General features: G+C 51.3%; 2 protein-coding genes across 11 annotated transcripts; one reads left to right on the top strand and one right to left on the bottom strand.

The window, feature by feature from the left end:
• Window positions 1–6,680: 6,680 nt before the first annotated feature.
• On the bottom strand, window positions 6,681–14,967 carry POLR2F (RNA polymerase II, I and III subunit F). Of its 2 annotated transcripts, none has more exons than XM_072656067.1 (5): window positions 14,605–14,967; window positions 13,873–13,942; window positions 13,066–13,196; window positions 7,107–7,178; window positions 6,681–6,866 (listed from the first exon to the last, which is right to left on the bottom strand). In XM_072656067.1, the coding sequence occupies exons 1-5, from the start codon at window positions 14,622–14,624 to the stop codon at window positions 6,776–6,778; spliced, it is 384 nt and encodes a 127-aa protein (XP_072512168.1). In that variant the 5' UTR covers window positions 14,625–14,967; the 3' UTR covers window positions 6,681–6,775. The 2 variants fall into 2 exon arrangements, with proteins under 2 accessions (XP_072512168.1, XP_072512169.1); XM_072656068.1 differs by having other exon boundaries at window positions 6,681–6,885; window positions 14,605–14,872.
• On the top strand, window positions 14,956–20,115 carry C3H22orf23 (chromosome 3 C22orf23 homolog). 9 transcript variants are annotated; one of them, XM_072656066.1, is made up of 7 exons: window positions 14,956–15,081; window positions 16,278–16,386; window positions 16,485–16,547; window positions 18,262–18,438; window positions 19,032–19,172; window positions 19,456–19,556; window positions 19,633–20,115. In XM_072656066.1, exons 2-7 carry the CDS (start codon window positions 16,287–16,289, stop codon window positions 19,708–19,710), a joined length of 660 nt encoding a protein of 219 aa, XP_072512167.1. In that variant the 5' UTR covers window positions 14,956–15,081; window positions 16,278–16,286; the 3' UTR covers window positions 19,711–20,115. The 9 variants fall into 9 exon arrangements, with proteins under 9 accessions (XP_072512167.1, XP_072512161.1, XP_072512162.1 ...); XM_072656063.1 differs by lacking the exon at window positions 14,956–15,081 and adding an exon at window positions 15,337–15,442; XM_072656064.1 differs by lacking the exon at window positions 14,956–15,081 and adding an exon at window positions 15,415–15,719.
• The last annotated feature ends 1,718 nt before the right edge of the window (window positions 20,116–21,833 follow it).

The following is a 21,833-nucleotide window of genomic DNA, read 5'->3' as shown; positions in this document are numbered from 1 at the left end:
CTGACTCCTAGATTCACAGTAACAGACACTTAGAGTTACAAATATCCCTCAAAAGGCACTGAGTCCCCTCCCTGCCATCTTACAGAGGAGGAAAATGAGGGTCCAAGAGATTAAGGGACTTGCCAAGGTACATGCTGGTGGGATTCAAACCCAGATCTCTCTGATATTCAGTCTAGTGATCTATCTACTGAGATACGTTGCCTTTCCCTATAAGTTTGGCTTAAGGTGGAATTGGACATTTTCCAGGCACAGATTCAGATTTAGAAGAGGCATCATAGTGCCTGGCACATAGAAGATGCTGGTTATCACCAGCCTCCCACCAATGTAGCAATTTCTTTTACTAAAACCCTGACCAGTGCTCATTTAACTTGAGTACCTCCAGTGAGGAGGAGCTCACTACCTAACAAGTGGCCTGCTCCATAGCTGGGTAGATCTTGCCCAGAAGTTATCCTCCTCCCCAGCTGCCAATTCTGCTCTTTGGGGCCAAGTAGAATTAACCTGACTCCATTCTCACGAGACATTCCTTTCATGATTTGAAGGCTATGATCGTAGCCCCCAATTTCTCCAGGCTAAGCTTCCCAAGATAGTCAGTCGCATTGTAGGGAGTGGGAGGGCCAGAAAGACAGACTGGAGAGAACCAGAGGAAGGCTTCCAGTTTGTGGGGTAAATGGTCAGTCAATGGGGAATTTATGGAAAAGCATAGAAAAGAATCCCTGAGCCAAAAGGCCCAAAAAGTTTGTGACTTGTCCTGGCGTGCACTGGTTAGTCAGCACAGAGGTGAGATAAAAACAAAGCCGGTGAACCAATGACACCACCGTATGGTGGACAATCATGGATTTGGGCTCAGGAAGTCGCAGGTTCAAATCCCAGCCATGCCATTTGCTAGCTGTGTGACCCACATAACAGTCCTCAATGATCTAGCATTACACTGGTGGAAACAATGATAACACATGGAAATAAAAACAAATATTTCCTAAGTGAGTACGAGGCAATCTGGAGGCCCTAGAAGAATCAGGAGAAGCTTCCTAAGTCACTTCTCTGGGGCTTATTTTCCTGATCTATAAAATGGGAGTAATCCACACTACAAGGCTGCTACAAGGTAGCCACCACGAGATAAATCATTATTACTATCATCAAGCCTGCTGTCAACTAAACCCCACCCAATCTCATTTTTCACACAAACCATATCTAGACCATGTAACCCCATCTTCTAGTTGCTGACTTTTTGGACCTAACTGTAAGACTTGACATTTATTTATTCCTGTTAAATCACCATTGGGCAGAAGTAAACAGATCTTTCCAAGTCAAATCAATAGACATTTATTAAATGCCAGCCTTTTGGGATCCTGTAATTTAATCTATCAGCTAGCCCTCTCCCCTCTTTGCCCCTCCAATCTTGGGTCATCAGAGTATTCAGTAAGTATGTGGGAATTTGGTTCAACTGCTCTGGAAAACAATTTGGAATTATGCAAGACAAGTGATAATTAGTCATTCCCTTCCACCCCACCACTGGGACTACATGCCAGGACTGCTGACTGCAAAAAGGCCCACGGGTATAAAAATGTTCACAGCAGCATTATTCGTGATAACAAAAATAAAATGCATCTAAAGATCAGGGAGGGGCATATTATGGAATGGAATGGAATATTAGGTTGCCATGAGGAACAATGACCAGAAGAATTCCGGCCTTAGACACTTAGCTATGGGACCCTGGAGGAGGCTGAAGACTTGTATGAACCTATGCAAAAGGAGGATTGGGAAATCTTTAAAAAAATAGCTTACATAAGGATGGAAAGGAATGACCAAATGAATGAAGCATTTATTAAGTGCTTCCTGGGTGCAAACAGAAAAGTCAGTCCCTGCCCTGAGGAGCTTCCACTGTAACTGAGTAACTGGAGAGATAACCCAGAAGGGAGATTTCAGCTGCAAGTCTGACAGACTCATCTCATGATCCTCCTCAGTGGCAAATCTAATGGTCAGGCCTCTTCTTTCATGTCCATGCCACCAACAAAAATCACGTCAGTTTCTGAACCATTTGACAACGATGCCAACATGGAAAGACAAGAAAATTCTGAATTCAACCGTCAGTATTTGTTCAGAACTCCGATTAAACATCCTTCCTTCATTTTCTTTCTTTTGGGGAGGCAATGGGGTTAAGTGACTTGCCCAGGGTCACACAGCTAGTAAATGTCTGAGGTTGGATTTGAACTCAAGTCCTCCTGACTCCAGGGCCAGTGGGCTATCCACTGTGCCACTGGCTGTTCTTCCTCCTTGCTTTTTAACAACTGATAGAACTCTTTTCTCCTGGAATTTATTTTGCAAACAGGTTGGTTTGGGTGCAGATTGGGAAGTGTGTTGCATCAAAACCAAGGAAATACCCATTTGATAGGCAGGTAATATATGCTTTCCATCTGAGTCAGGGCAAAGGCTAGTAAATCAGCTACTTCTTCCACAGGAGAGCCCTTCAAACCTGGGAAGATGATGATCCCATCTTACTCCTTCCTGGTTGGTTTGTTTCTTGTAGCAATAATAACTCACATTTGCTTAATGCTTTGTAATTTACAGAGTCTTTGCTTACAAGAACCCATAAGTCCTCCAAATATTGATACTGCCAGCTTACAGGAGAAAAAACTGAGGACCAAGAAATTAGCCTCTTTGTCCAACTGGGACTCAAACTAAGGAAGGCTGCCTCAAGGCCCAGTAGTGTTCCTCACCCCCCTCCTATTCCTTGCTGCCTCCTAAGGTAGAGTGTTCAGACCCCTGTCTGACATCCTTTCCCCCTACTCTGGGATTGATCTAGTTCTGACACACGGGTCTGCAGCAAGTCACTGAAGGGGAAGGGAGTTGGTAGTATGGTAGCTACAGCCTTGGGTCTGGAGTTGAGAAGACCTGAACTCAAACCCAGCCTCAGACACTGACTAGCTGTGGGACTCTGGGAAAGTCTCTTTACTTCAAGCTGCCTCAGTTTCCTCAATTGTAAAATGGGGATAATAATAGTACCTACTCCCAGAGTTGTGAAGATAAAATGAGATAGTATTTTGTACAGTGCTCAGCTCAGAGCAGGCATTTAATAAATGTTTGCTTTTTTCCTCTCTATTAAATTGTTCATTCCAGGTTAGCCTTGATCCATAAACATTCAATGCTAGAAGGAACCTTAGGGACAACCTTGCTCAACCACCTTGTTTCATAGAGGAAAAAATCAACCAATTAATAAGCATTTCTAATATGCCTGGCACCGTGCTAGTGATCAGAGACAGACAAAAACGAAACAGTTCCTGAAAGCAATTCATAAAGAGAGAAGTATATCTAAAATAAACACAGTCATTCTGCGGGGGGCAGCTAAGTGGCACGGGAGAGAGAGTGCGGGGCCCAGAGTCAGGAAGACCCACCTCAGCTGTGACCTTGCCTCAGTTTCCTCATCTATAAAATGAGCTGGAGAAGGAAATGCCAAACCACTCCAGCGTCTTTGCCAAAGAAACTCCCAAACCACAAAAAGTCAGGTCAACTGAACACAATTTTGCAGGGCAAATACTAGCAACTGGGCAGGGTGGGGAGCTCCAGCTGTAAATCTCCTAACAGTCCAAAAAACACCTGTGTCCTGGGGGCAGCAGCCTGAGCCCCATAAGACTCACTGGGATTAGATGACCTTTATCCCCTTTTCCTGTCTTTTCTAGAAACTTCCCTAGCCCATCTTTGCATACTCTCCTTGGCTGGCAAGTCATCTCTGGTACGTCCATGCCCATGGCATCAGAAAAGGAAACCAATTAGATGTGAATGAGAGGCATCTTGGCATGGACAGAACAACGGAGCTGGGAGTCAAGACCTGGATACCAATCCCAGCACCTCTGATAATTCAACCCCAAGCAAGTCACTTTCCCTTTTCTTGGAGTCATTTATCCCATCTGTAAAATGGGAATAATAGCACTTATCTCAGTGTTCTCATGAGAAGTTAATATATATAAAGGTGCTTTTTGAGCCTTAAATTGCAATAGGAAATAGCAGATATGATGATGGTGGAGAACCTTCCCTCACCCTATAAAATCCCCTGCCTTCAGCACCACTGCAAGCCGCCCTGGCAAAAGATGAAGAAGCCAGGTGATTCACACAGTGACCAGGGAGTTGAGAGCATGGCAGAAACAGGGCCTGCCATGTCACATGGCAGCCTTTCCCAGGCATTCTCACCAACACATCCCCACTTTCTTCCTGCTGTGGCATGACAACCATTGCAGCCAAGGCTCCCTCCCTTTCTGGTGACTGAGACCCCGATGTCTTCTCTACCCTGAACCTATTCTTGCTCTTGCCTCCACGTGATTCATGAATTTCAGACGTTAGCTTTTCTCTTGAGTGAATTAAACTTTTCCACACTGAAGGATTATCACTTTACTAACTGCTGACCTTTCAGATTCTTTGGTAGAACCCTCACTTAAGTTTCATACCTGACTGGAGTACTATGTAAACGTACTCTCACCTAACCCACATTTATCCATACAGAAACTGTGATGAACGTAAGACATGCTACATCTCCAACACTCTGACAATCTACCAGCCTAACAGAACGGGAAAGGTGATACGTTCAGTGAATCTGTACTGGCTCCTAATGATCACTGCTCTCTTTTCCAAGTGGCCAGAAACCATCAGTTCATACTTTCTGGAATCTACTTTTTTTCCATGTCTTGAAAACCAGAACATTTATCCATCCTGAAGTGTTTCAGTATCTCTTTTGGGATCCATGATTTCTTAATTGTTGACAATCACATTTTCAGTCTTGAACATGGTGTTACGTTGTCTTGCTGAAGTTTTCGGGAGAGCACTTGATAAATCCACAAGTTAATAAGCATTCATTAAAAGAAGTTGGGTGTTTGTTGGGAAATGCCCCACTATGTAAGAATAAAATGTAGCAATTTAAACACTTTGCTTAAATTTGTTAAAAGAAAAAAAACCACTGACAGATTCTGGTATCCCAACTAAATTGGTTCCCATACAGTGAAACAAGAGTGAGGTATGGAAGTCAGCAGCCCAAGGACGATGCCTCAGTTTGCTGGCCTGGGAGTCACTGGAGGTAGCTGAAGATACTAGCTGAAAGAGGGGGAAATGGGTAAAACTTGAGGCCAAGAAGTCAGGCTCCATGTAAAGACAAGTGACCCCAAGGATGGGGGTGGCCAGAGAAGGGGCTCCAGCTAGTTTCACACAGAAGAGCTGAGTGAGTTTCAGGTGAGAGAGTGAAGGGACTGTGGGCCAAACCACAGAGGAGTGTTGATGGTAGCTTGAGATCCATCATTTCTGAATGGCACCCAAGACGGGACGAAACCCAAGCCAGGCCATCAGAGAAACAAGGCTCCCCCAGAAAGTTGTGGAGGGAGGGCAGCAGAGACCAGTCCCAACTCTCTGCTGGCCCCCTGAGGGTTAACCTCCCCCCACATCTTCTCCAACATACCACCCCCCTGCCACCCCAACCCCACCTCCCTTTAATCACATCTGATACTGAGCAGCCCAGCAGGGAACAAAGAGGCCATTTAAAGAAATGGGGCCAAGAAAATGACCCCCGCACTCCGGGGCGGCGGCCTGGGATGCCTGCACAAAGGCGGCATTTCAGGACTGAAATTTCAGCGCCCGATGTGATTAAAGGATTCCATGAGCTTGGGATGGGGGTGGAGGGTGGGTATTGGGGGGCGGGGGGGAAGGGCCAGAAAGGCCAAGCTCAGCTCCACAGATTAACCCTCTCCCACCTGGACAGCCATCAGCTGCCTCCTCCTCAAGAGGGTTCAGTCCCCTCACTGCAAACAGGGCTGCCAATAACTCAGTTCAGCTCATCCCTTCCCTCTCCATATTGGCCAAAGCAGGCTAGGATCCTTCCAATTCCTAGGGTGAGGCAAAGTGCATGGGACAGCAGAAAGGACCAAGGGATCCCAGGGAGCTTTTTTACTCCTCTGGGCAGGGAGGAAGTGGGCTCAGTCACCCCATGCCACCTCTGGGAGGAGCAGAGCACGGAGGTGGCACTAGGGGGTGGAAAGGGGAGGCCCTGCCTCCCATCAGAGAGAGGGAAAGACTCCTTTCTGAGGCAGGAGCAAGGCCAGAACCTGGCTTCTACTTGTGACCTGCCCTGGCACAGAGAAGGTTGCAAAGGGAAAGGGGAGGGCCCAGAGGGGTGTACCAAGGGGAAAATGAGTGCCAGACCCTCTGCTGGGCAGTTGATTTGTCCAGGGTGCTCCCAACAGGGCCAGGTGAGGAGCTGAGGGAGGTGGGGGGAGGCCCACTCTGGTCCTGTGCTTCCTGCTGGGACGCTTCTCCTGAAAGGGGATCCCGATGGGTGATAAGGGGCTCTGGGCAGGTCCTCAGGAAACAATGGATGGCTTGATAAGAAGTGCTCTGTGATACTCCTGAGAAGCCCCCAGAGTCAGTCCCCATCGGAGGAAATTGGAGGTTTCCATGGCAACCAGCTCCCAGGGCACAAAGGCTGGTCTGTCTACTGGGGAGGCAGCTGAAGTGTCTCCCTCCCTTACAGTGGCCATGGGCTCCTGTGAGCAGGCTGGGGAGAAGGAGCTGGGGGGGGGGGGGCGCGTGCAGGGGCTGGAGAGGTTCTTAGAGAGCTGATGGTGACAGGACCGGGGCTGGGGGCCAACACAGAGCCTGGCACCAGCTCCCAGGGGCTGGGCAGGGGCACCCAGGGGGAGGCAGCAGGAGATGGTGAATAGGCTTTATTATCCATATAGAAAAACAAACAGAACGTGAAAAGTGCCAGGGGCTGGGCCAGATTGAGCCAGGCCAGGACCAGGGTTCAATCAGTGATGATGAGCTCGTCCACACCCCAGTCTTCATAGCTCCCATCAGGCAGGTAGCGGCGGATGATAATGGGGATTTTTCGAGCCCTGTGGGCGGAAGGAGAGTCTTGAGAGACAATAAGCCCCTACTCCCCAGGTAAAGGCAGGAGCAGAAGGGGCACGGAATGCCAAAGTGAAGAGGGTGAGGTCAATGGAGCTTCCTTTGAGGCAGCCTCATCCTATACAGGGCATCTGTGTGGAACTATTGGAGAGCTAAGGAGGTCCAGGGGGGTGCAGGGGCGAGGGGCAGGAGCAGGGAGGGGATTCAGGGGCTCTCTAAAAACTCACTTGAGCTCTTTCATGGCGATGAGCAGTGGGTCAGTCTCCCCTTCCAGCTCCACCATCACAGGGGCGCACATTCTGCAGGGACAAAGGGACAGCATGGACACACTCCCATAGAAGGGAAAAGAAGAATAGGATGGGTATGGAAGCAGAGACTTCAAGAGGAAGCACCTGAGCAGGCACCACTGCAGCAAAACAGTGAGCGGCCCTGGGTCTCAGTTTCCTCATCTCATCCTCTGAGAGTTGGGGTTAACCCTCCCAGATCGGAGATTCTGTTCTCTATACTAACAGCCTCAATTCTAAGGTCCTTCCTGGACCTGGTGACATCCTATAACTGTGAATGAAGAAGACATCACAGGAAAGACCTTCCACTGCCCGCTGAAGTACGGGCAGGATTTGGGAAGTACAGCCCAGGCACAAGAGCAATAACAACATGGGCTGGGAGGTGGGCTCCTTCTCTGAGACGAGTAACACAAGCCTGGTCATCTCCATTTTACACACGAGGAAACTGAGGCTCAGTCAGGGTCACCCGGCTGGCCAGGCTCACAGATGCCGGGCCTCAGGGGGTCCATTTCTCCCTCTGCACAATGAGGAGGGTGCCCAGATGACCTCTTCAGGTCGACAAGTAAACCCTCGGTCCAGGAGAAATGCCCAGGGCCTAGGTGATGCTCAACACATATCATCACAAAATTAACAAAGGCTTGTCCGCTGACTGACAGCCCTCAGAACTGGCCGTATCCAGCCATGCCCTGAGACCACCAGTGAGAGGGGCCTTCATTCCTGCTCTTTTACCTACCTCAAAAGCCACATTTAGGTCTCTCCCAGTTCCACGCCACCTGGACGGCCCACCTCCTCCAGGAAGTTTTCCCAAGGGCTGCTGTTGCTGCCCACACGCACCTTCTTGCCCTTCTCAGGACGACACCACACAAGGCCCCCAATTGTGTTTCAGACTGATGAGTGTCCTCTCTTCCCAGCAAGATCCCAGGTTCCCCCAGAGCAGGGAGCACGTCTTATTAATAAGTACTAGTACAACTACCCTGGAAGAAGGCCAGGTTACAAGTCTTCCCACTCCCACTCTGCAGATGAGGAAGCTAGTTCTGAAGGCTTAAGGGCCTTGCCTAGGATAAGTAAGCTGCTCTGGAACTAGGGCTGGCAGGCCCTGAGCCCCGGCCTCCTGATTCCAAGCCCACGGCTCTCATCCAATCTTTTCTTTCCCCCTGAATCATAATATGAAAAACAAACCTCTGACCCACACCTTATATCCTATTCCACAATAAATTCAAAATGGACACTCGATCTGAATATTAGAGCTCAACTTAGAAGAGAAGCAATATGGCATCATGGGAGAAGTCTAGTCTCCCTGGCCAGGAGAGACCTCAGCAAGAATCCCACCCCTGAACTTCAATTTGCTCATCTATAAAATGGAGGGAATGGCACCTGCATTTTCTCCCTTGCTGGGCACTGAGGCCTGGGCTTGTGCAGAACAAAGGAAACTCACACCACCATGAGAGGCCACAAAGCTGGAGAGGCCGTAGGGAATTTATCTAGTCCAGGCCTCTTCATTTACCAGAGAGGAAGCCTGGGCTGGAGACAGGAAGTCACCTGCCTGCAGTCACCCAGGTTGTCTGGTTCCCTCGGGTGCCACACAGAGTCCTATACAATCAGCCCTTGTCCCAGTGGCCCGTCCTGCCAGGGCTCCTTCTCTCACCCCAGGGAAGGGGTGGACTGTGGATGTCCTCACCTCCTCTCTCATTTCATAAGATCAGAGGAAACCTCAGCTGGAAGCAACCCCAGGGGACAGCAATCCAGTCACTCTGGAGAGCAAACCCAAGAGGCAAAGGCCTGAGGTAAGTTCCTCCCCAGGTCTGGGCCCTACTTCTCCTGAGGAAAATGAGGGGGATTTAACTAAATGTTTCATATCATTCCTTCCAGGGCTGATAAGCTAGGAGGCCTCTGTGACAGCTGCTCCAGTTGGACTCTCTCCTAGTAGCTGGAGGAAGCACCATCTTTCAGACCCTAAGGGAGCCAGACAATGCAATTAGCCCAGTAGAGCTGATGGAGGGAGAAAAGACAAGGCAACTAAACTCTGCAAAGACAAGGCAACTAAACTCCGCAGAGGTCCTGGGGCCCCAAGAGAGATGGATGAAAGACTAGGGTTCCCTTGGGAAAAGGAGATGCCCCTCCCTGTCTCTACTGGCCAGATTTTCCAGCAGGGTAGGGGCTAAGCCTTTCTGGCCTAAGCAGGTTATACCATGAAACAGCCTGGCCCAGGAGCAACTGTAATAGGAAGGAAGATAATGGCTGACACTTAATTGAGCAATGGATGATTTGGGAGGCACTTTACAAAATGGTTTCTCATTTAGTCTCAGAAGATCTCACCTTCAATCCTGACTGTTACTAATGAACTTTGTGACCTTTGAAATGTCATTTCTTCCTGTGGGTCTCAGTCTCCTCTTCTGTGAAATGGGGGGGTTGAGCCAGAAACCAAGCACTCTGCTAACTCTAATACCCTATTATGTAAAATTCTGCCTGGAGCACCTCAGGCAAGTCATGACATTTCCACAGGCCTTGGTTTTCCCATAAAAGTAGTAGACTGGGCAAGATCTGGGGTTCCTAGACTGGTGGGGGAGGGGGCTCACATGTTCATACTCATACTGACTCCACTCACTCTGGGCTTTATTTAGATCAAACAAAATGAAGTGTGGCTAATGAGTTTTGTGATGAAGCTTTTATATGAGAAACGTTCAACAGGAAAAAAGCAAAACTGTTTCTGTCCTTTCAGTCTGGGATCTAGAGTTGAAGCCTTCATTTCCACCAGACGTAGGATTTCTAAAAATCAGTGCCAGTAGCCTCTCAGCAGGTGATTTAGTCTTAACAAACAAGTGCACAGTATATTCTGAAGACTATTTAAAAAGGTCTTGAACCTGGGGATCCACGAAATAAAAATTCATTTAGAGGCACTACAGGGCCTATAGGATAACATTTCCTACAACTGTGAATTTTTTTATTTAAAAAAAATAACCCTCGTACTTGGCAACGTACATACTCTGCAACAGGGTACAATGAAATGATCTCTAAGCTCACTTCTAGCTCCAAGGCCTAACAGTGCCTGCAGCATAGGGCAGTGACCACCAGGTGGCACACCACGAGGCTAGAGAAGGAGCTGATTTGTCCTACTTGGCAGTGACCGCCAGGTGGCGAGGCTGGAGCCGGCAGCCCATGCCCACCAGCCCAAACCCCTTCCAAGGCAGCCGTTAACCTCAATAAGGGGTAAGGAGCAAACCCATGGATAATTCTCCTGTTTCTACTTTGATTCCCAAGTTAAATGTCAGTTTAAACTGAGTTTGCTCAGTCCATGGCCAAGAACATCAATCGATCAATTGATCTCTTTTTGAACTCTCCCTGAGAAGGGCCCCGTGCTGGATGCCTGACAGGACACAGAGGCATCTAGGACTGAAGTCCTGGCTTCAAGGAGCCTAGAAAGTCCACAAGAATGGCCTTAAAGGAAGAGTCCTGACTAACAGGAAGGCCTCAAAGCCTATGCCACCCTTCCCAGCTCAGAGTCCTACTTTCACATGCATGTCAGACAATCTCAGAGATGGAGGGAAATGCAGGTCTTCCAGTGTAACCTGAGCCTCTACCTGCATTCTCCTATAATGGAGACCCCGGTATCTCCAAGGCAGGCTCCTCTATTGGGGATGGATCAAACTGCTACAGAAAATTCTCCCTCCACAGAAAGCACAAATGCAGCTTTATGGGCTCATGAGTCAGAGGACTTGGGTGTGAATCCTGCCTAACAATTACTACCCATGTCACCTTGGCCAAGTCTTTGGGATGAACCACCTCCGTAAATGGAGCAACTGGCCCCAGAGGTTCCCTGAAGTCTGACCCTCATCCGACCCTTGATTTGACAGAGGTCTAAAGGGCCCCAAAAGTCACAGGAGCAGTTCAAAACCCCACAGAGAACCCTCCAGTGCTCTACCTCCCACACACTGTTGCATCATTTTATCAAGTCAAAATCTGCCTCTCTATCTCTTTTACTCTTCCTTCTGCCCTCTGAGCCCAGAGAAGCTGGCCCCTCCTCCCTATCGGTTCTTCAGATACCAGAGGACAGGCATCACATACCTCCCCCTACGCCAAGTTTTCCTTGCCCCTGTTCCTTCAACCAGACCGTCCTGCACCTGCTGAAGAAGCACTAGGATGTCAGATTCTTCCTAAAACGTAGCCTCAGCACAAAACCAACCCTGTAGATGGGACCAGGCCTGGGCAGAGGCTGCTCATCTGCTCCCCATCTGCTCCCCTGGGCTGACTGCTACGCCTCCCTCGATAGATCCTCAAATCCTCTGGGCTCTTCTGGCAGCCACATCATCACACTGTTAATGCTCATGAAATTACTAGCATTCCTGCCCCCCGATATTTTCAAGTGATGTGGTCTAGTCACACCCTTCTTGTCTGAACGTCCTCAGCTGACAATTTTGAACCCACACGGGGGGGTTAAAACTAATTTCTCTCCATCTGATCTTGTTAGACTCAGCCACATGTCTGTCGTCCCTCCCAGAACCACGTCACCTACACATCTGACAATCACACCTTCATCCAAACGGTTGACAGAAAGGCCAAACAGAACGTGCCCAAGAACAATGCCCAGGCACTTCCGTAACACCCAGAAAAGACAGTTCTTTTCTGTCTGAGGCTGTCAAAGCATTCAACATCAATAACTGATGATTTTGTCAGAGGCAATGACACAAAAAAACAGGCTTGGCATCTACTCTGCTGCTGCTGCCGCCGATGGGAAGCGTCCATCTGACAGGCAGCTGAAACCTTCCCTCCATGTTGTTTCCTCCACAAAGATGTGAACTCCTGGAGGGCACGGGGGACTATTCTGTGTCTCTGGTGCTTAGCAGTGATTTGTGCAAAGGAAGAGCTTAGGAAATGCCTCACTCACTGATTCGTTCATTCATTCCTACCACTTAGGTTCTGACAAAGACAGACTTCCCTTTGTTCCTCATTCTCATCTCGCCCCTGCCTTAGGAAGTACCTTCCTTCCAGGCCCCAATGAAACCTTCCAGGGGAAAGCCATCTCTTCCTCAACCAATTTATCCTCCTGGTTTTTCCTTGCATCTCTACTATGCACTAATATCATTTATACCAGTTCTCTGTGTACTTGTTTCACTTAGACCATAGGCTTTTTTCATTCATTAACCCTTCACTCAATAACCATTTGTTAAATGCCTAGTACATGGCCTCAAGGCTGCAGGCCTAGCAGGTGGAAGCACTATGCTGGGCACTAGAGACATGAAGGCACATGTCCCTGAATCAAAGACTCAGAGCTGGGAGGGGCCTTTCAGGTCACCTTGTCCAGTCTCATTTAACATATGAGGAAGCTGAGACCAGAGAAATGAAATGACTTACTTCAAGTCAAAGTGAGCCCTGGGCCTTTGACTTCTAGGTGACTTTGGCAGTTGGTGGTGCAGTGGACAGAACATAGGGCTGAGTACAACCTTAGACACTTACTAGCTGTGTGACCCTGGGCAAGTCACTTTCCTATCTGCCTCAGTTTTCTCATCTGTCAAATGAACTGGAGAAGGAAATGACAAACCGCTCCAGTACCTTTGCTAAGAAAACCCCAAATGGAGTCATGAAGAGTCAGACATGACTGAAACAACTAAACAACAACAAAACTTTGGACTTCAACTCTGTGTCAATTTCCTAAGATCTCCTTAGTGGAGAAAGTCCTCTGACAAAGGCAGATTGCAACCCATTAACAGCTCAGTTGTCATCGAGAGGACAGCATAGCTAGAAGCAACAGGGCTGGACAAGGGCCACGAGGGATGCATTTGAAGCCAAGGCTTCCTGACTCTCAAACTCATTTTAGCTCCTGTACTCTTAATGTCAGTTGAACTGAGATGTCAATGGGGTGGGAGTGGGGTGGGGGATGAGTAGGGAAAGGGGGATTTCTACTTACGCAATCTGCAGGGCCCGGGTGCCCAGGACCCGGGCTCGCTCGTACTTGGTCATGTAAGGGGTGGTGATCCTTTTCTGGTTTGCCTGCTGCCGTTCCCCAGAGGGAAGGATCTCCACATTCTCCTGGCCCTCCTAGGAAAAGAGGGAGAGGAGAGTGGGAAATTTCCTTGTGGGTGTAAAAGGTCAAAGGCTCAGACCTAGAGGCTCCTGGCAACTTCAACCAGAGATCATGGGGAAGTAAGACTTCGAATACCCCCAACAGAGGGCTCAGTCCATTTTCCAAGTGGAATAAACCACAGAGGTGACAAGTTTGGAGGAAGAAAAGCTTAAAAAGATTTTGGCTTCCAGACCAAAATTTTACTGAATGGCCACAAGACTGGTCAAATGGAAATGTACTTCTTGTCGTGAAACCCCCGGCCAGCTGCCACATCCCGAAACCAGGGAAGAGGCTGGTCTTCCAAAGTAACTCTGTCCTAGATCTGTCCCTTCCACGACGCTTCACCTGCAAGAAGGGACTGAGAGCCCCAGCAGCCAAGGACAAAGGATGGCATGAAAAGCCTGCAGCTGGCTTGTCTGCACACAGGGCTGCTGGTTTACAGTGGGGGGGGGGAGGCGGGGGGGGGGGGGGGGGGGCTGTTCCACTCTATGCTCAGTGACCTTTGTGGTTCCAGGGTTCCAGGTGAGAAGAAGAGCCATGAACTAGAACGATACTATGCTCTGCACCCAGGTGATTGGCACCCAGGTGACTGGCACCCAGCCCTGGCCTCAGTTGTGCTGTGGCAGTAAGAGCCATGGGAGAAGTACAGACCTCCTCAGGATTCTCCAAGTCATCTAGACCCTCATCTTCCTCCACGTCATCAAAGTCATCACCATCGTAACTGTACAGGAAGAAAGCACCAGTGAACCTGGGTGCTCGGAGAGGGCCAAATACCCTCCCCCATCTCCCCCAATTCTAGCCTGGATCTGCTGGGGCAGTGGAAAAGAAGGCTGCATTTGGAGGTGGAGAAGCTCCCACTGTAAAAAGAGGGAGCTGGATGAAGTGACCGCCCCCTCCCCCCCCCCCCCCCCCCCCCGGGCCTTATCTGTCCCCATGTGGCTTCAGGATCCTCAAGGTGCTAGACTCATACCCCAAGTGCACATCACTATCCTCCAGTACCTGCCAGGGTGTGTGCGCCAGGCACCTAAGAAGACAGAGACAGAGACCAGACGGTCCTTGCCCTCATTCTACAAGAGGAGACAAAAGAGGCCTCACACCAGAAGCCACGGAGTCCAACATCGGAGGGGCACAGGCCAGTGCTAATGCGGGTGGGGGGGCGGGGGGAGACCTGCCCAAGATCATCTAGGGGTCAGGATCCGGGACAAGACGCGAAGCCAGGCTTTTCTGACCCTAGGCCATAATGCCTCTGTGATTGCACCTCTTTTCATCCTACCTTCCAATGCTGAGCCCCCATTTCTCAGTCTCCCTTCCATCCCCCTCCTTCCATCCCCCTCCCCTCCCCCCATCCTCGGGCCGCTCTATCTGCCCCTTCTCCGCACTCACTTGTCCTCGTTGTCAGACATGCCTGCGGAGCCTTGGGCTCGGGCCCAGTGGCCGCCTTGGCCAGGAAGAGCTGTCTCCCAGCAGAACCTTCTTCACGGAACCCGACGAGCCCAAGCCACCCGGTCTGGCCTCCTGCACTGCTCGGGCTCGCGCCACTGAGACCAAACTCACGACTTCCAGCACCCACTTCCGGACCGGCCCTACCAGAATTCCCTGCGCCTGCGCGGTGACCTTAGCATATGAGCAAGTTCCGGTAATAGGCCAAGGGGCGGAACCTCGAGCTCTTGGGGCGAAGAAGGGCAGAGAGAGGGCAGGGGGTGGAGCCTGACGCCAAAAAGGGGCGTGGGCCTGCCGTTGTCATGGCAAAGAGGAGCCGGATAGCCCCGAGCAGGGCGCGCGGCGGTTCCCCCGGTAGCCAGAGGCGGAGACGGAAGCAGAGTGGGGAGCTCTTGGGAAGAGGAGACCGAGACCGATCCGGTGCAGTGACATAGCCGAACCAGGAGGGGAGGGAGAGCCAGAACAGAGGACCTGGAGGCGGGGCCTAGAGGAGCCGGAGGCGGATACGGAAGCGCTGGGGGAAGGGGCGGGGCTTGAGGGGAGATGGCTAGGCCATGCATAGGAGATGCCAGGGGCGGGGCCCAGAATGTTCGTGAAGGGGCGGAGCCTGAAGCGAGGGAGGGGAGCCTAGAGCCTGGGCGGTTGCCATGGCAGCGTAGGCGGGACCAGGGGCCCGGGAAGCTCGGACCGGGCTGAGGGCGGGGCCTTCGCAGCCGTTGCCATGGTAGCCGGAGGCGGCCGCTGCTCGGAGCCCCATGGACCCGTTGGGGAGAGCGGAGCGGTCCGGAGCCCGTCCCTGGGGGAGAGGGGAAGCCCAGGGCGGGTGGCCGCGGGGGGCTTGTCACGTGGCACCTCCCCGACAAGGGCGGCCTGTCGCGATCGTCCCAGCACCACAGGGGGCGAGTTCCGCCCTTTGTGTCGCCGAGGGCCGGCCGCAGCGATCGCCTCTCCTCGTCGCCGCCGGTGCAGCCTGAGCCCCCCGCTCGGGCGTCCCCGGAGGGCAGGAGATGATTCCCATCAGGCCTGGCCTGGGTAGAGCTGAGGCTGGACTGCTCGGGGTCAGAAGAAGCCCAGAGTTGCAAGGACCTCCTGACCACCGAGGCCACCCCCCGGCCCCCCTCTAGGAATCCCCCATCCCTGTGTCCTGCTCAGGACGATTTCTGCCCTAGGAAGTAGCGAGCTCCCTGTCCCTGGAGGTCTTCAAGAAGTCCACGTTTGGGGGAGACTTCTTCCCATTCTAGACCAATGACACCATGGTCTCCTCCCACCCGATCCTCCAGCCTTCTATTTCCAGCGAGAGGGAACCCTTCTCCTTTTTGAATAGCTCTAATTGTTAGACGTCAAGCCTAAATCTGCACCCATGACTCCTGTTTGTCAGACTGCCCTCCGAGGCTGAGCAGAACCACACATCCGTCCGTAGAATGACCCTGCTAATGGCATTGCCCTCTCCCAAGACCTGCTTCCACCCATCACCAGACCTGAAATCTCTTCACTGCTCAATGGCTCATTTTAAACAAGTCATCCTTCTCCCCAAGCCTGTTTCTTAGAAGAGATCCCCTTCAGCTCTCAACATTCTGGGAAGGCTAGTCCTAAAAACCTTTCTTTTCCACCTGTAGGGTTTTGCCATGGCAGCAAAGGGGAAATCAGGAGCTGTGGCCAAAGGTACTGGCTTCTGGCACTCACGGCAATCCAGCTACACCCCAGAAACCTGTCAGCTGCTGAAAGGTCAGTGGAGGGACAGCCCTGAAGGAAGGGCTGATCAGGACAGGGCCCCAGGAGGGCTAGAAGCCCAGTGGCTCTTATATCACCTGCTTGTTTTGCAGTGATGATGGAGGAGTCCAAACTCACCAGCTTCCAGCAGCGACAGCTCATGGATTCGATGAAAAGTAATTTGAAGCCTTGATCCTCCTCCTGCCCTTTCAACACTCTCCTCACGCCTTAACTAGAATGGCACAGTAATGGCTGTATAGCTGATTAGGCACTTCTCCCATAGTGTCTAGAGATTCCTTTGGGATGTAATGTGTCATCTGTGTATGGCTCATTTTCCATATCTATAAACTAGTCTTGGTCTTTTGGGGAGGATGGTGCAGATTCCATCTTCCTTCCATGAAAATCACTGGCCTAGTTGAACTGAGACATTTGGGAGAGCAATCTTGAGGGTGCTCACTTCTGTTGGCCTTAACTTTTTCAGTAAAATGGGAGATGGGTCCTCTGTTGAATGTTGCAGGAGGGTTAACTTGAAAAGGGAGAGAAGATGGGACTGGACCTCAGAAGTCATCCAACTCTGGAATTCTGTGGGACACATTCCATTCCAAGACAGTTCTCCACAATCTGGCCTGAACCTGACTGTCCAAACTTTTTTCCCACTGCCCCCCTCTGGGGAATTCTCCTCCACAGCCAAATAGGCTCCCCTTACATTCCATGGACATTCCTCTTCACCTCCCAAGTCTTTGTACCACTTCCCTTATCCAATTTAAGACTATCCATATCCCACCTTTTCAGTAAAATTTTTCCAGCCTAGGCTGTAGCCTTGGTCTCTCTTCTTCCTCTTTACCAATTGGTACCAATTACCTGGACCATTCCTAAGGCCCTAGCCTTACAGGGACTGGACCTGTAATTTCTTTGATAGACTTCTCAGGTGAGGACACTCCCTCTACTTCCTCTGCAACCTTAGGGAGCTGTTGAAATCACAGAGAGGGTCACCCAGTCAGGATGTCAGTTGTTACTATCCCAAACTACCCCACTAGGCCTTGCTTCCTGTCCTGTGCCACTACCAGGATTACAGATGTAGAGTTGGGACCTCTGGGAGCATCCATTCCAGCCCCAGTAAGAAGCCAGGATCTGAGTTGGGGTCCTCTGTCTCCAAAGTTGCTACTTCTGACATCCTTCCTTACCAGACTTTGATGGCCAGGCTCCTTCATGGTCTTGTCATGATAGATGTCTGTCTTTGGTATCTGTGAATCCCCCCCTTCCCTCTGCTCAAGCTCAGTGACACTGGGTCCCTGATTCTTCCAGCCCACAGTTATGGAGGGCATGCTCAAAGAAGCTCCCAACCTAGGTGCTAGAAGCAGGATATAAAGACGTCTACATAGCTCTGCCCTCTGGGAGCTTCCAAACTAGTAGAGGGACACAGTTAAACAGGATGGACATCAGTTTAAATGCATTAAGGAGTTGCATAGTTTAATGAACTCTACAAGGCAGAAGGGTGTTACTTCCAGGGACTCCCTGCAAAAGCCCATGACTTGGGTCTTGGAGCTGCCTGCTAGCTGGAGGCTCTGGGGAATAGCAAAGGCCCCGGGGCAGGGGGCATTCTTGCATATCTTTCCATCTGGATGCTCTCCCTTCCTAAACCCTTAGTAGAGATCATTCCTTGGGCTCCCTGGCCCTTCCTCCACATCCTCCTCCTGCCCCCAGCCTCATCTCCTCTGCTGACCTGGACAGGACTTTACACTGGTGCATATCTGCCACTGGAAGTCAATCATCTCTGTTGAACAGATAGGGAAACTGAGGCTCAGGGGAGTAGGCTAGGAAGTGGCTGGCCATAGGCAGGACTCCTGGTACCTGGGTCTTGGACTTCTTTCTGTTCTGGTCTCTCCCCAGGAGGCGAAGCGCTGCCCTCTTACTGCAACCCAGTATCTAGCCAGAAGCCAATGCCCAAACGAATCAACAGCCTGTGTCTGCCTCCCATCTTGGCCCCAAGGCCCCATCTCCGCCCTGCTGAAGTCTGCCAGGCCACTGAGGCCTACACCCGAGACCAGTTCAAGCCAAGACCTTGTCGTAAGTCTTGAAGCCCTGGGCTTCAGAATAAGGAGATGAGGCACTGCCAACCTCTGCCCTAGCCATGGGCACAATTGAGGACAGATACTGAGACAGGGCAATTTCCTTGAGTTTGCAAGATTCTCCTTAAAATGAACCAGAGAACTGGGCAAGATCTCCCATTCCAACATGTGCAGCAAATGCCTTTTGGAATGAGTGACGCAGGAGGGGAAAGGGGAAAACAAAATCCACAAAACTTATGTGTCCCAAGGAGATTTATTGGGATACAGTGGTAAGATGAGCAGGGCCTGAAGGTGAGGCCAGAGCAACTCTCCTCCCTCCTCACCTCACCTCAGCAAGGCAGAGGCTGTCAGTCATCCTTCCTTCCTCCCTCCCTGAGCCTTGTTCTGAGAGTGGGTCTCCCATGTGAAGCTCTGCTCCTGTCTACATCACCAAAGCATCACCTGGCTCTTTGGCACCACTCACTGCCCTATCTGTGCCTCCCCCCTTCTTCCAGAGAGAAAGATGCCCCAAGGGAGCCTGGGTACGGATGCCCATTTAGTCCAAGGATGTGTGCTATTCTCCCATCCATCTCTCACACTTGGATCCTGCAGGAGATATAGAGAAGGAGAAGGAGCGGCTCCAAAACATATTTGCCAATGGGAAAGAAGGCATTGAGAAAAAGAAAAAGAAGCCATCTGTTCGGCAGGCTGAGCTTCTGCCCTCAGACCCGGAGCCAGATAGATTTGAAGAATGTAAGGCACTATGAGTATGCCTGGGGCCCACGAGGGTATTCCAACCTTGCTCCTGGGCCACCTCAAGCAAGGCACAGCCCATCTCTGTCACACAAGTGGCTTCCAAGGTCCCTTCCTGCTCTGAGCCTTGGCACCTTTGGCCAACTGTGATATCACAGGCCAGGGCAGGGGAGAGAAGGGATTCTCGGGCCTGGGGAGAATCCAGCCTTTCCTATTTCAGGCAGGAGGGATGAACAGGATTGGAGAGTTTCCTGTGTGTGAATGAGTTTTCTCTCCTCTTCAGTGGTGAAGGAAGTCCATGAGAGGCAGGAGTTCCTGGCTGAGATGGAGGCCCTCGGGCGGGGCAAGCAGTACAGAGGAATCATCCTTACTGAGATCTCACAGGTAGGACCCGCTCTGGATCCCACGACCTGCTCGCACCCCTCTTCCCTGACCCCACTTTGTGCCCTGCCTTCTGCAGAAGCTACGAGAGATGGAAGATATCGACCAGAAGAGGAACGAAGACCTTCAGAAGGCCCTACCCAAAGCCTCTGCCTAAGGAGCCGAAGCCGTGCCTGGGGCAGGGGCGATGGCCAAGATGGCAGTCACCATCAGCTTGCCCCTTTGTAGCCCGCTGCACTCCAGGACTCCAGTGTCCTCCAAACATGCACCTGGTGGGAGTAGAGATCCCCTCTCCTTGGAGAGGCCCCACTCCCGAATGGCTGGCTGGCTGGCCAGAGCCCAAGAGACATTGCCCAGCCCAAACCCACCACTGCCTGTGGGGGAGGGAGCTCCCATGCTTGAGGGAGGTCTCATCCCAGTGGCCCTGCGCTCTAGGGAAGCTCAGGAGAAAACCAACTCCTTTGTCTCCCCTACTTCAGGCCCTACTTCTGACATCTCCCACCATGGTCTGGGGTCGCTTTAGCCACAAGGGTGGAAGACCAATAAAGCTGTCTTGGTCTGAGTCTTGGGCAAGGAGCCTTGTTTCTGGAGAAGGAAAACCTCATGTTAGTCAGAATTTTAGTGCCCCAACTGCTTGGGAGCCAGGAATTAATTAATAGCTGATCTTTGTCAGAGCTTTAAAGCTTTGCAAAAACCTCTTCCTTACCCAATGACCACAGAAGCAGAGCCATTTAGGCAGCCACTTCCAGAGCTAGCCAACAGCACAGCCCCCGTGGCTCCTGGCTCTGTCCTCACCATCCCTCCATGAGGCAGTCCCCACTCTTGCTGCCTTCCCTCACTCAGACTAACCAGGCTTCCTTGGGGGAGCTCCCTCTGCCTCAGACTCTGGGCCTTTCCCCATTGAAGCTGCCTCTTCTGGGCACTCCAGCCAGGGCAACCCTGTGCTCTCAAGGTGGTCTGCTCAGGGTTCCGGCCCTCATCCCAAGATGTCTGGCCTTTCTCAAGCAGCATGAGATCGCCATGACACTTTTGATGGCCACCACCACACAGTTGACCCTGCTGTCCACTCATACCCCAAGAGGTTCTTTGGACAAATTGCTAACCACATCTTCCCCCAATACCTGGTCCATCTGCCTGTCACAGTCTCTTTGAATACTGCCTGAGCTCCATCCCCGACCCTACGGCCCCCGTCCATGGATACACATGCTGTCCATGCCTGTCTCCAACAAGCCAGATGCCTGGCGATGTCCACTTGGCCATCCTCAGTTCTCAGAGGCATCGTGACTCCAGCACTGGACCCTCCTGCCATGGCAGCGTTTCAGATATCAATAGGTCATGTTTCTGTAACAGTTTAAGGGTTCCAAAGTGCATTCAACCTTGTGCAGGTAGCACAGGTACCACTTCCCAGCTCAAGCCAAGATGCTGCCTAGGCAAGGACAATGGGCAGCATCTAAGTCTGGGGTGTCTCCAGGGCACTACATACAAGAACAAAGCTGAGCAGGGATCAGGGAGGGACACCAGCCAGGGAAGTCCAGAGGGCTTCCCACTGGCACTGAGGTCCCAGGCACACCTCCCACCAAGATGCCACAGAGAAGGCGTGGTCATCTGTCCAGGCCAGGTGGGCACAGCTGGACAGGCACTGGAGGTGGTATCTGCAGACCTCGGTTCACATCCTGGGGACATATGAACCTGGAGTAAGCCTCCATTTTCCCTCTCGACCGGCTGAAGGAAATGGGAATGTTTAGTCTGGAAGACAGGGGCGAAGTGGCAGTGGGGCATGAATGCCATCTTCAAGGATTAAGGGGCTGGTATGTGAAGAGTCAGACAGCAAACAGTGGTCCAAGAGGCAGGTTTAGGCTGGATGTCAGGAAGGTCTGCCAGCAGAGGCTGGAGCAGTATGTGTCAAGGATACCAATTCTCCATTGGGTTTGTATAGGATCAGATGGCCTCCAAATTCCCTTCCAATTCTGACATCCTAAGATCAGCTTGATTGATCTCAGAGGTCCCTCCTCACCCTGACTCCAATCTTCAAATCCTGCCAGTCTGAGCCTCTGGCCAACAAGGGTTGGCCTCAGGTGAAGACAAGAGACAGGGGTCAACAGGAATGCTCGCCTGGTTGATGTGGCATTGGGGCACACCAGGCAATCGGAAGGGTGGCACATTCAGCAAGGACATCTCAGCATGGGATGGGAGTAGGGGGAGACTGAGCACCACTGAGCTCCCTCATCCACAGCTGCCCAACATTGTGATAGCAAGTGGAGGCCAGAAGTTAAAGCAGCC

The sequence above is a fragment of the Notamacropus eugenii genome, chromosome 3, assembly GCF_028372415.1.
Source record: "Notamacropus eugenii isolate mMacEug1 chromosome 3, mMacEug1.pri_v2, whole genome shotgun sequence".
In the NCBI taxonomy this organism is placed as follows: Eukaryota; Metazoa; Chordata; class Mammalia; order Diprotodontia; family Macropodidae; genus Notamacropus; species Notamacropus eugenii.
The sequence above is the reverse complement of the archived record's forward strand: the minus strand, read 5'-3'. Positions and strand labels throughout refer to the sequence as shown.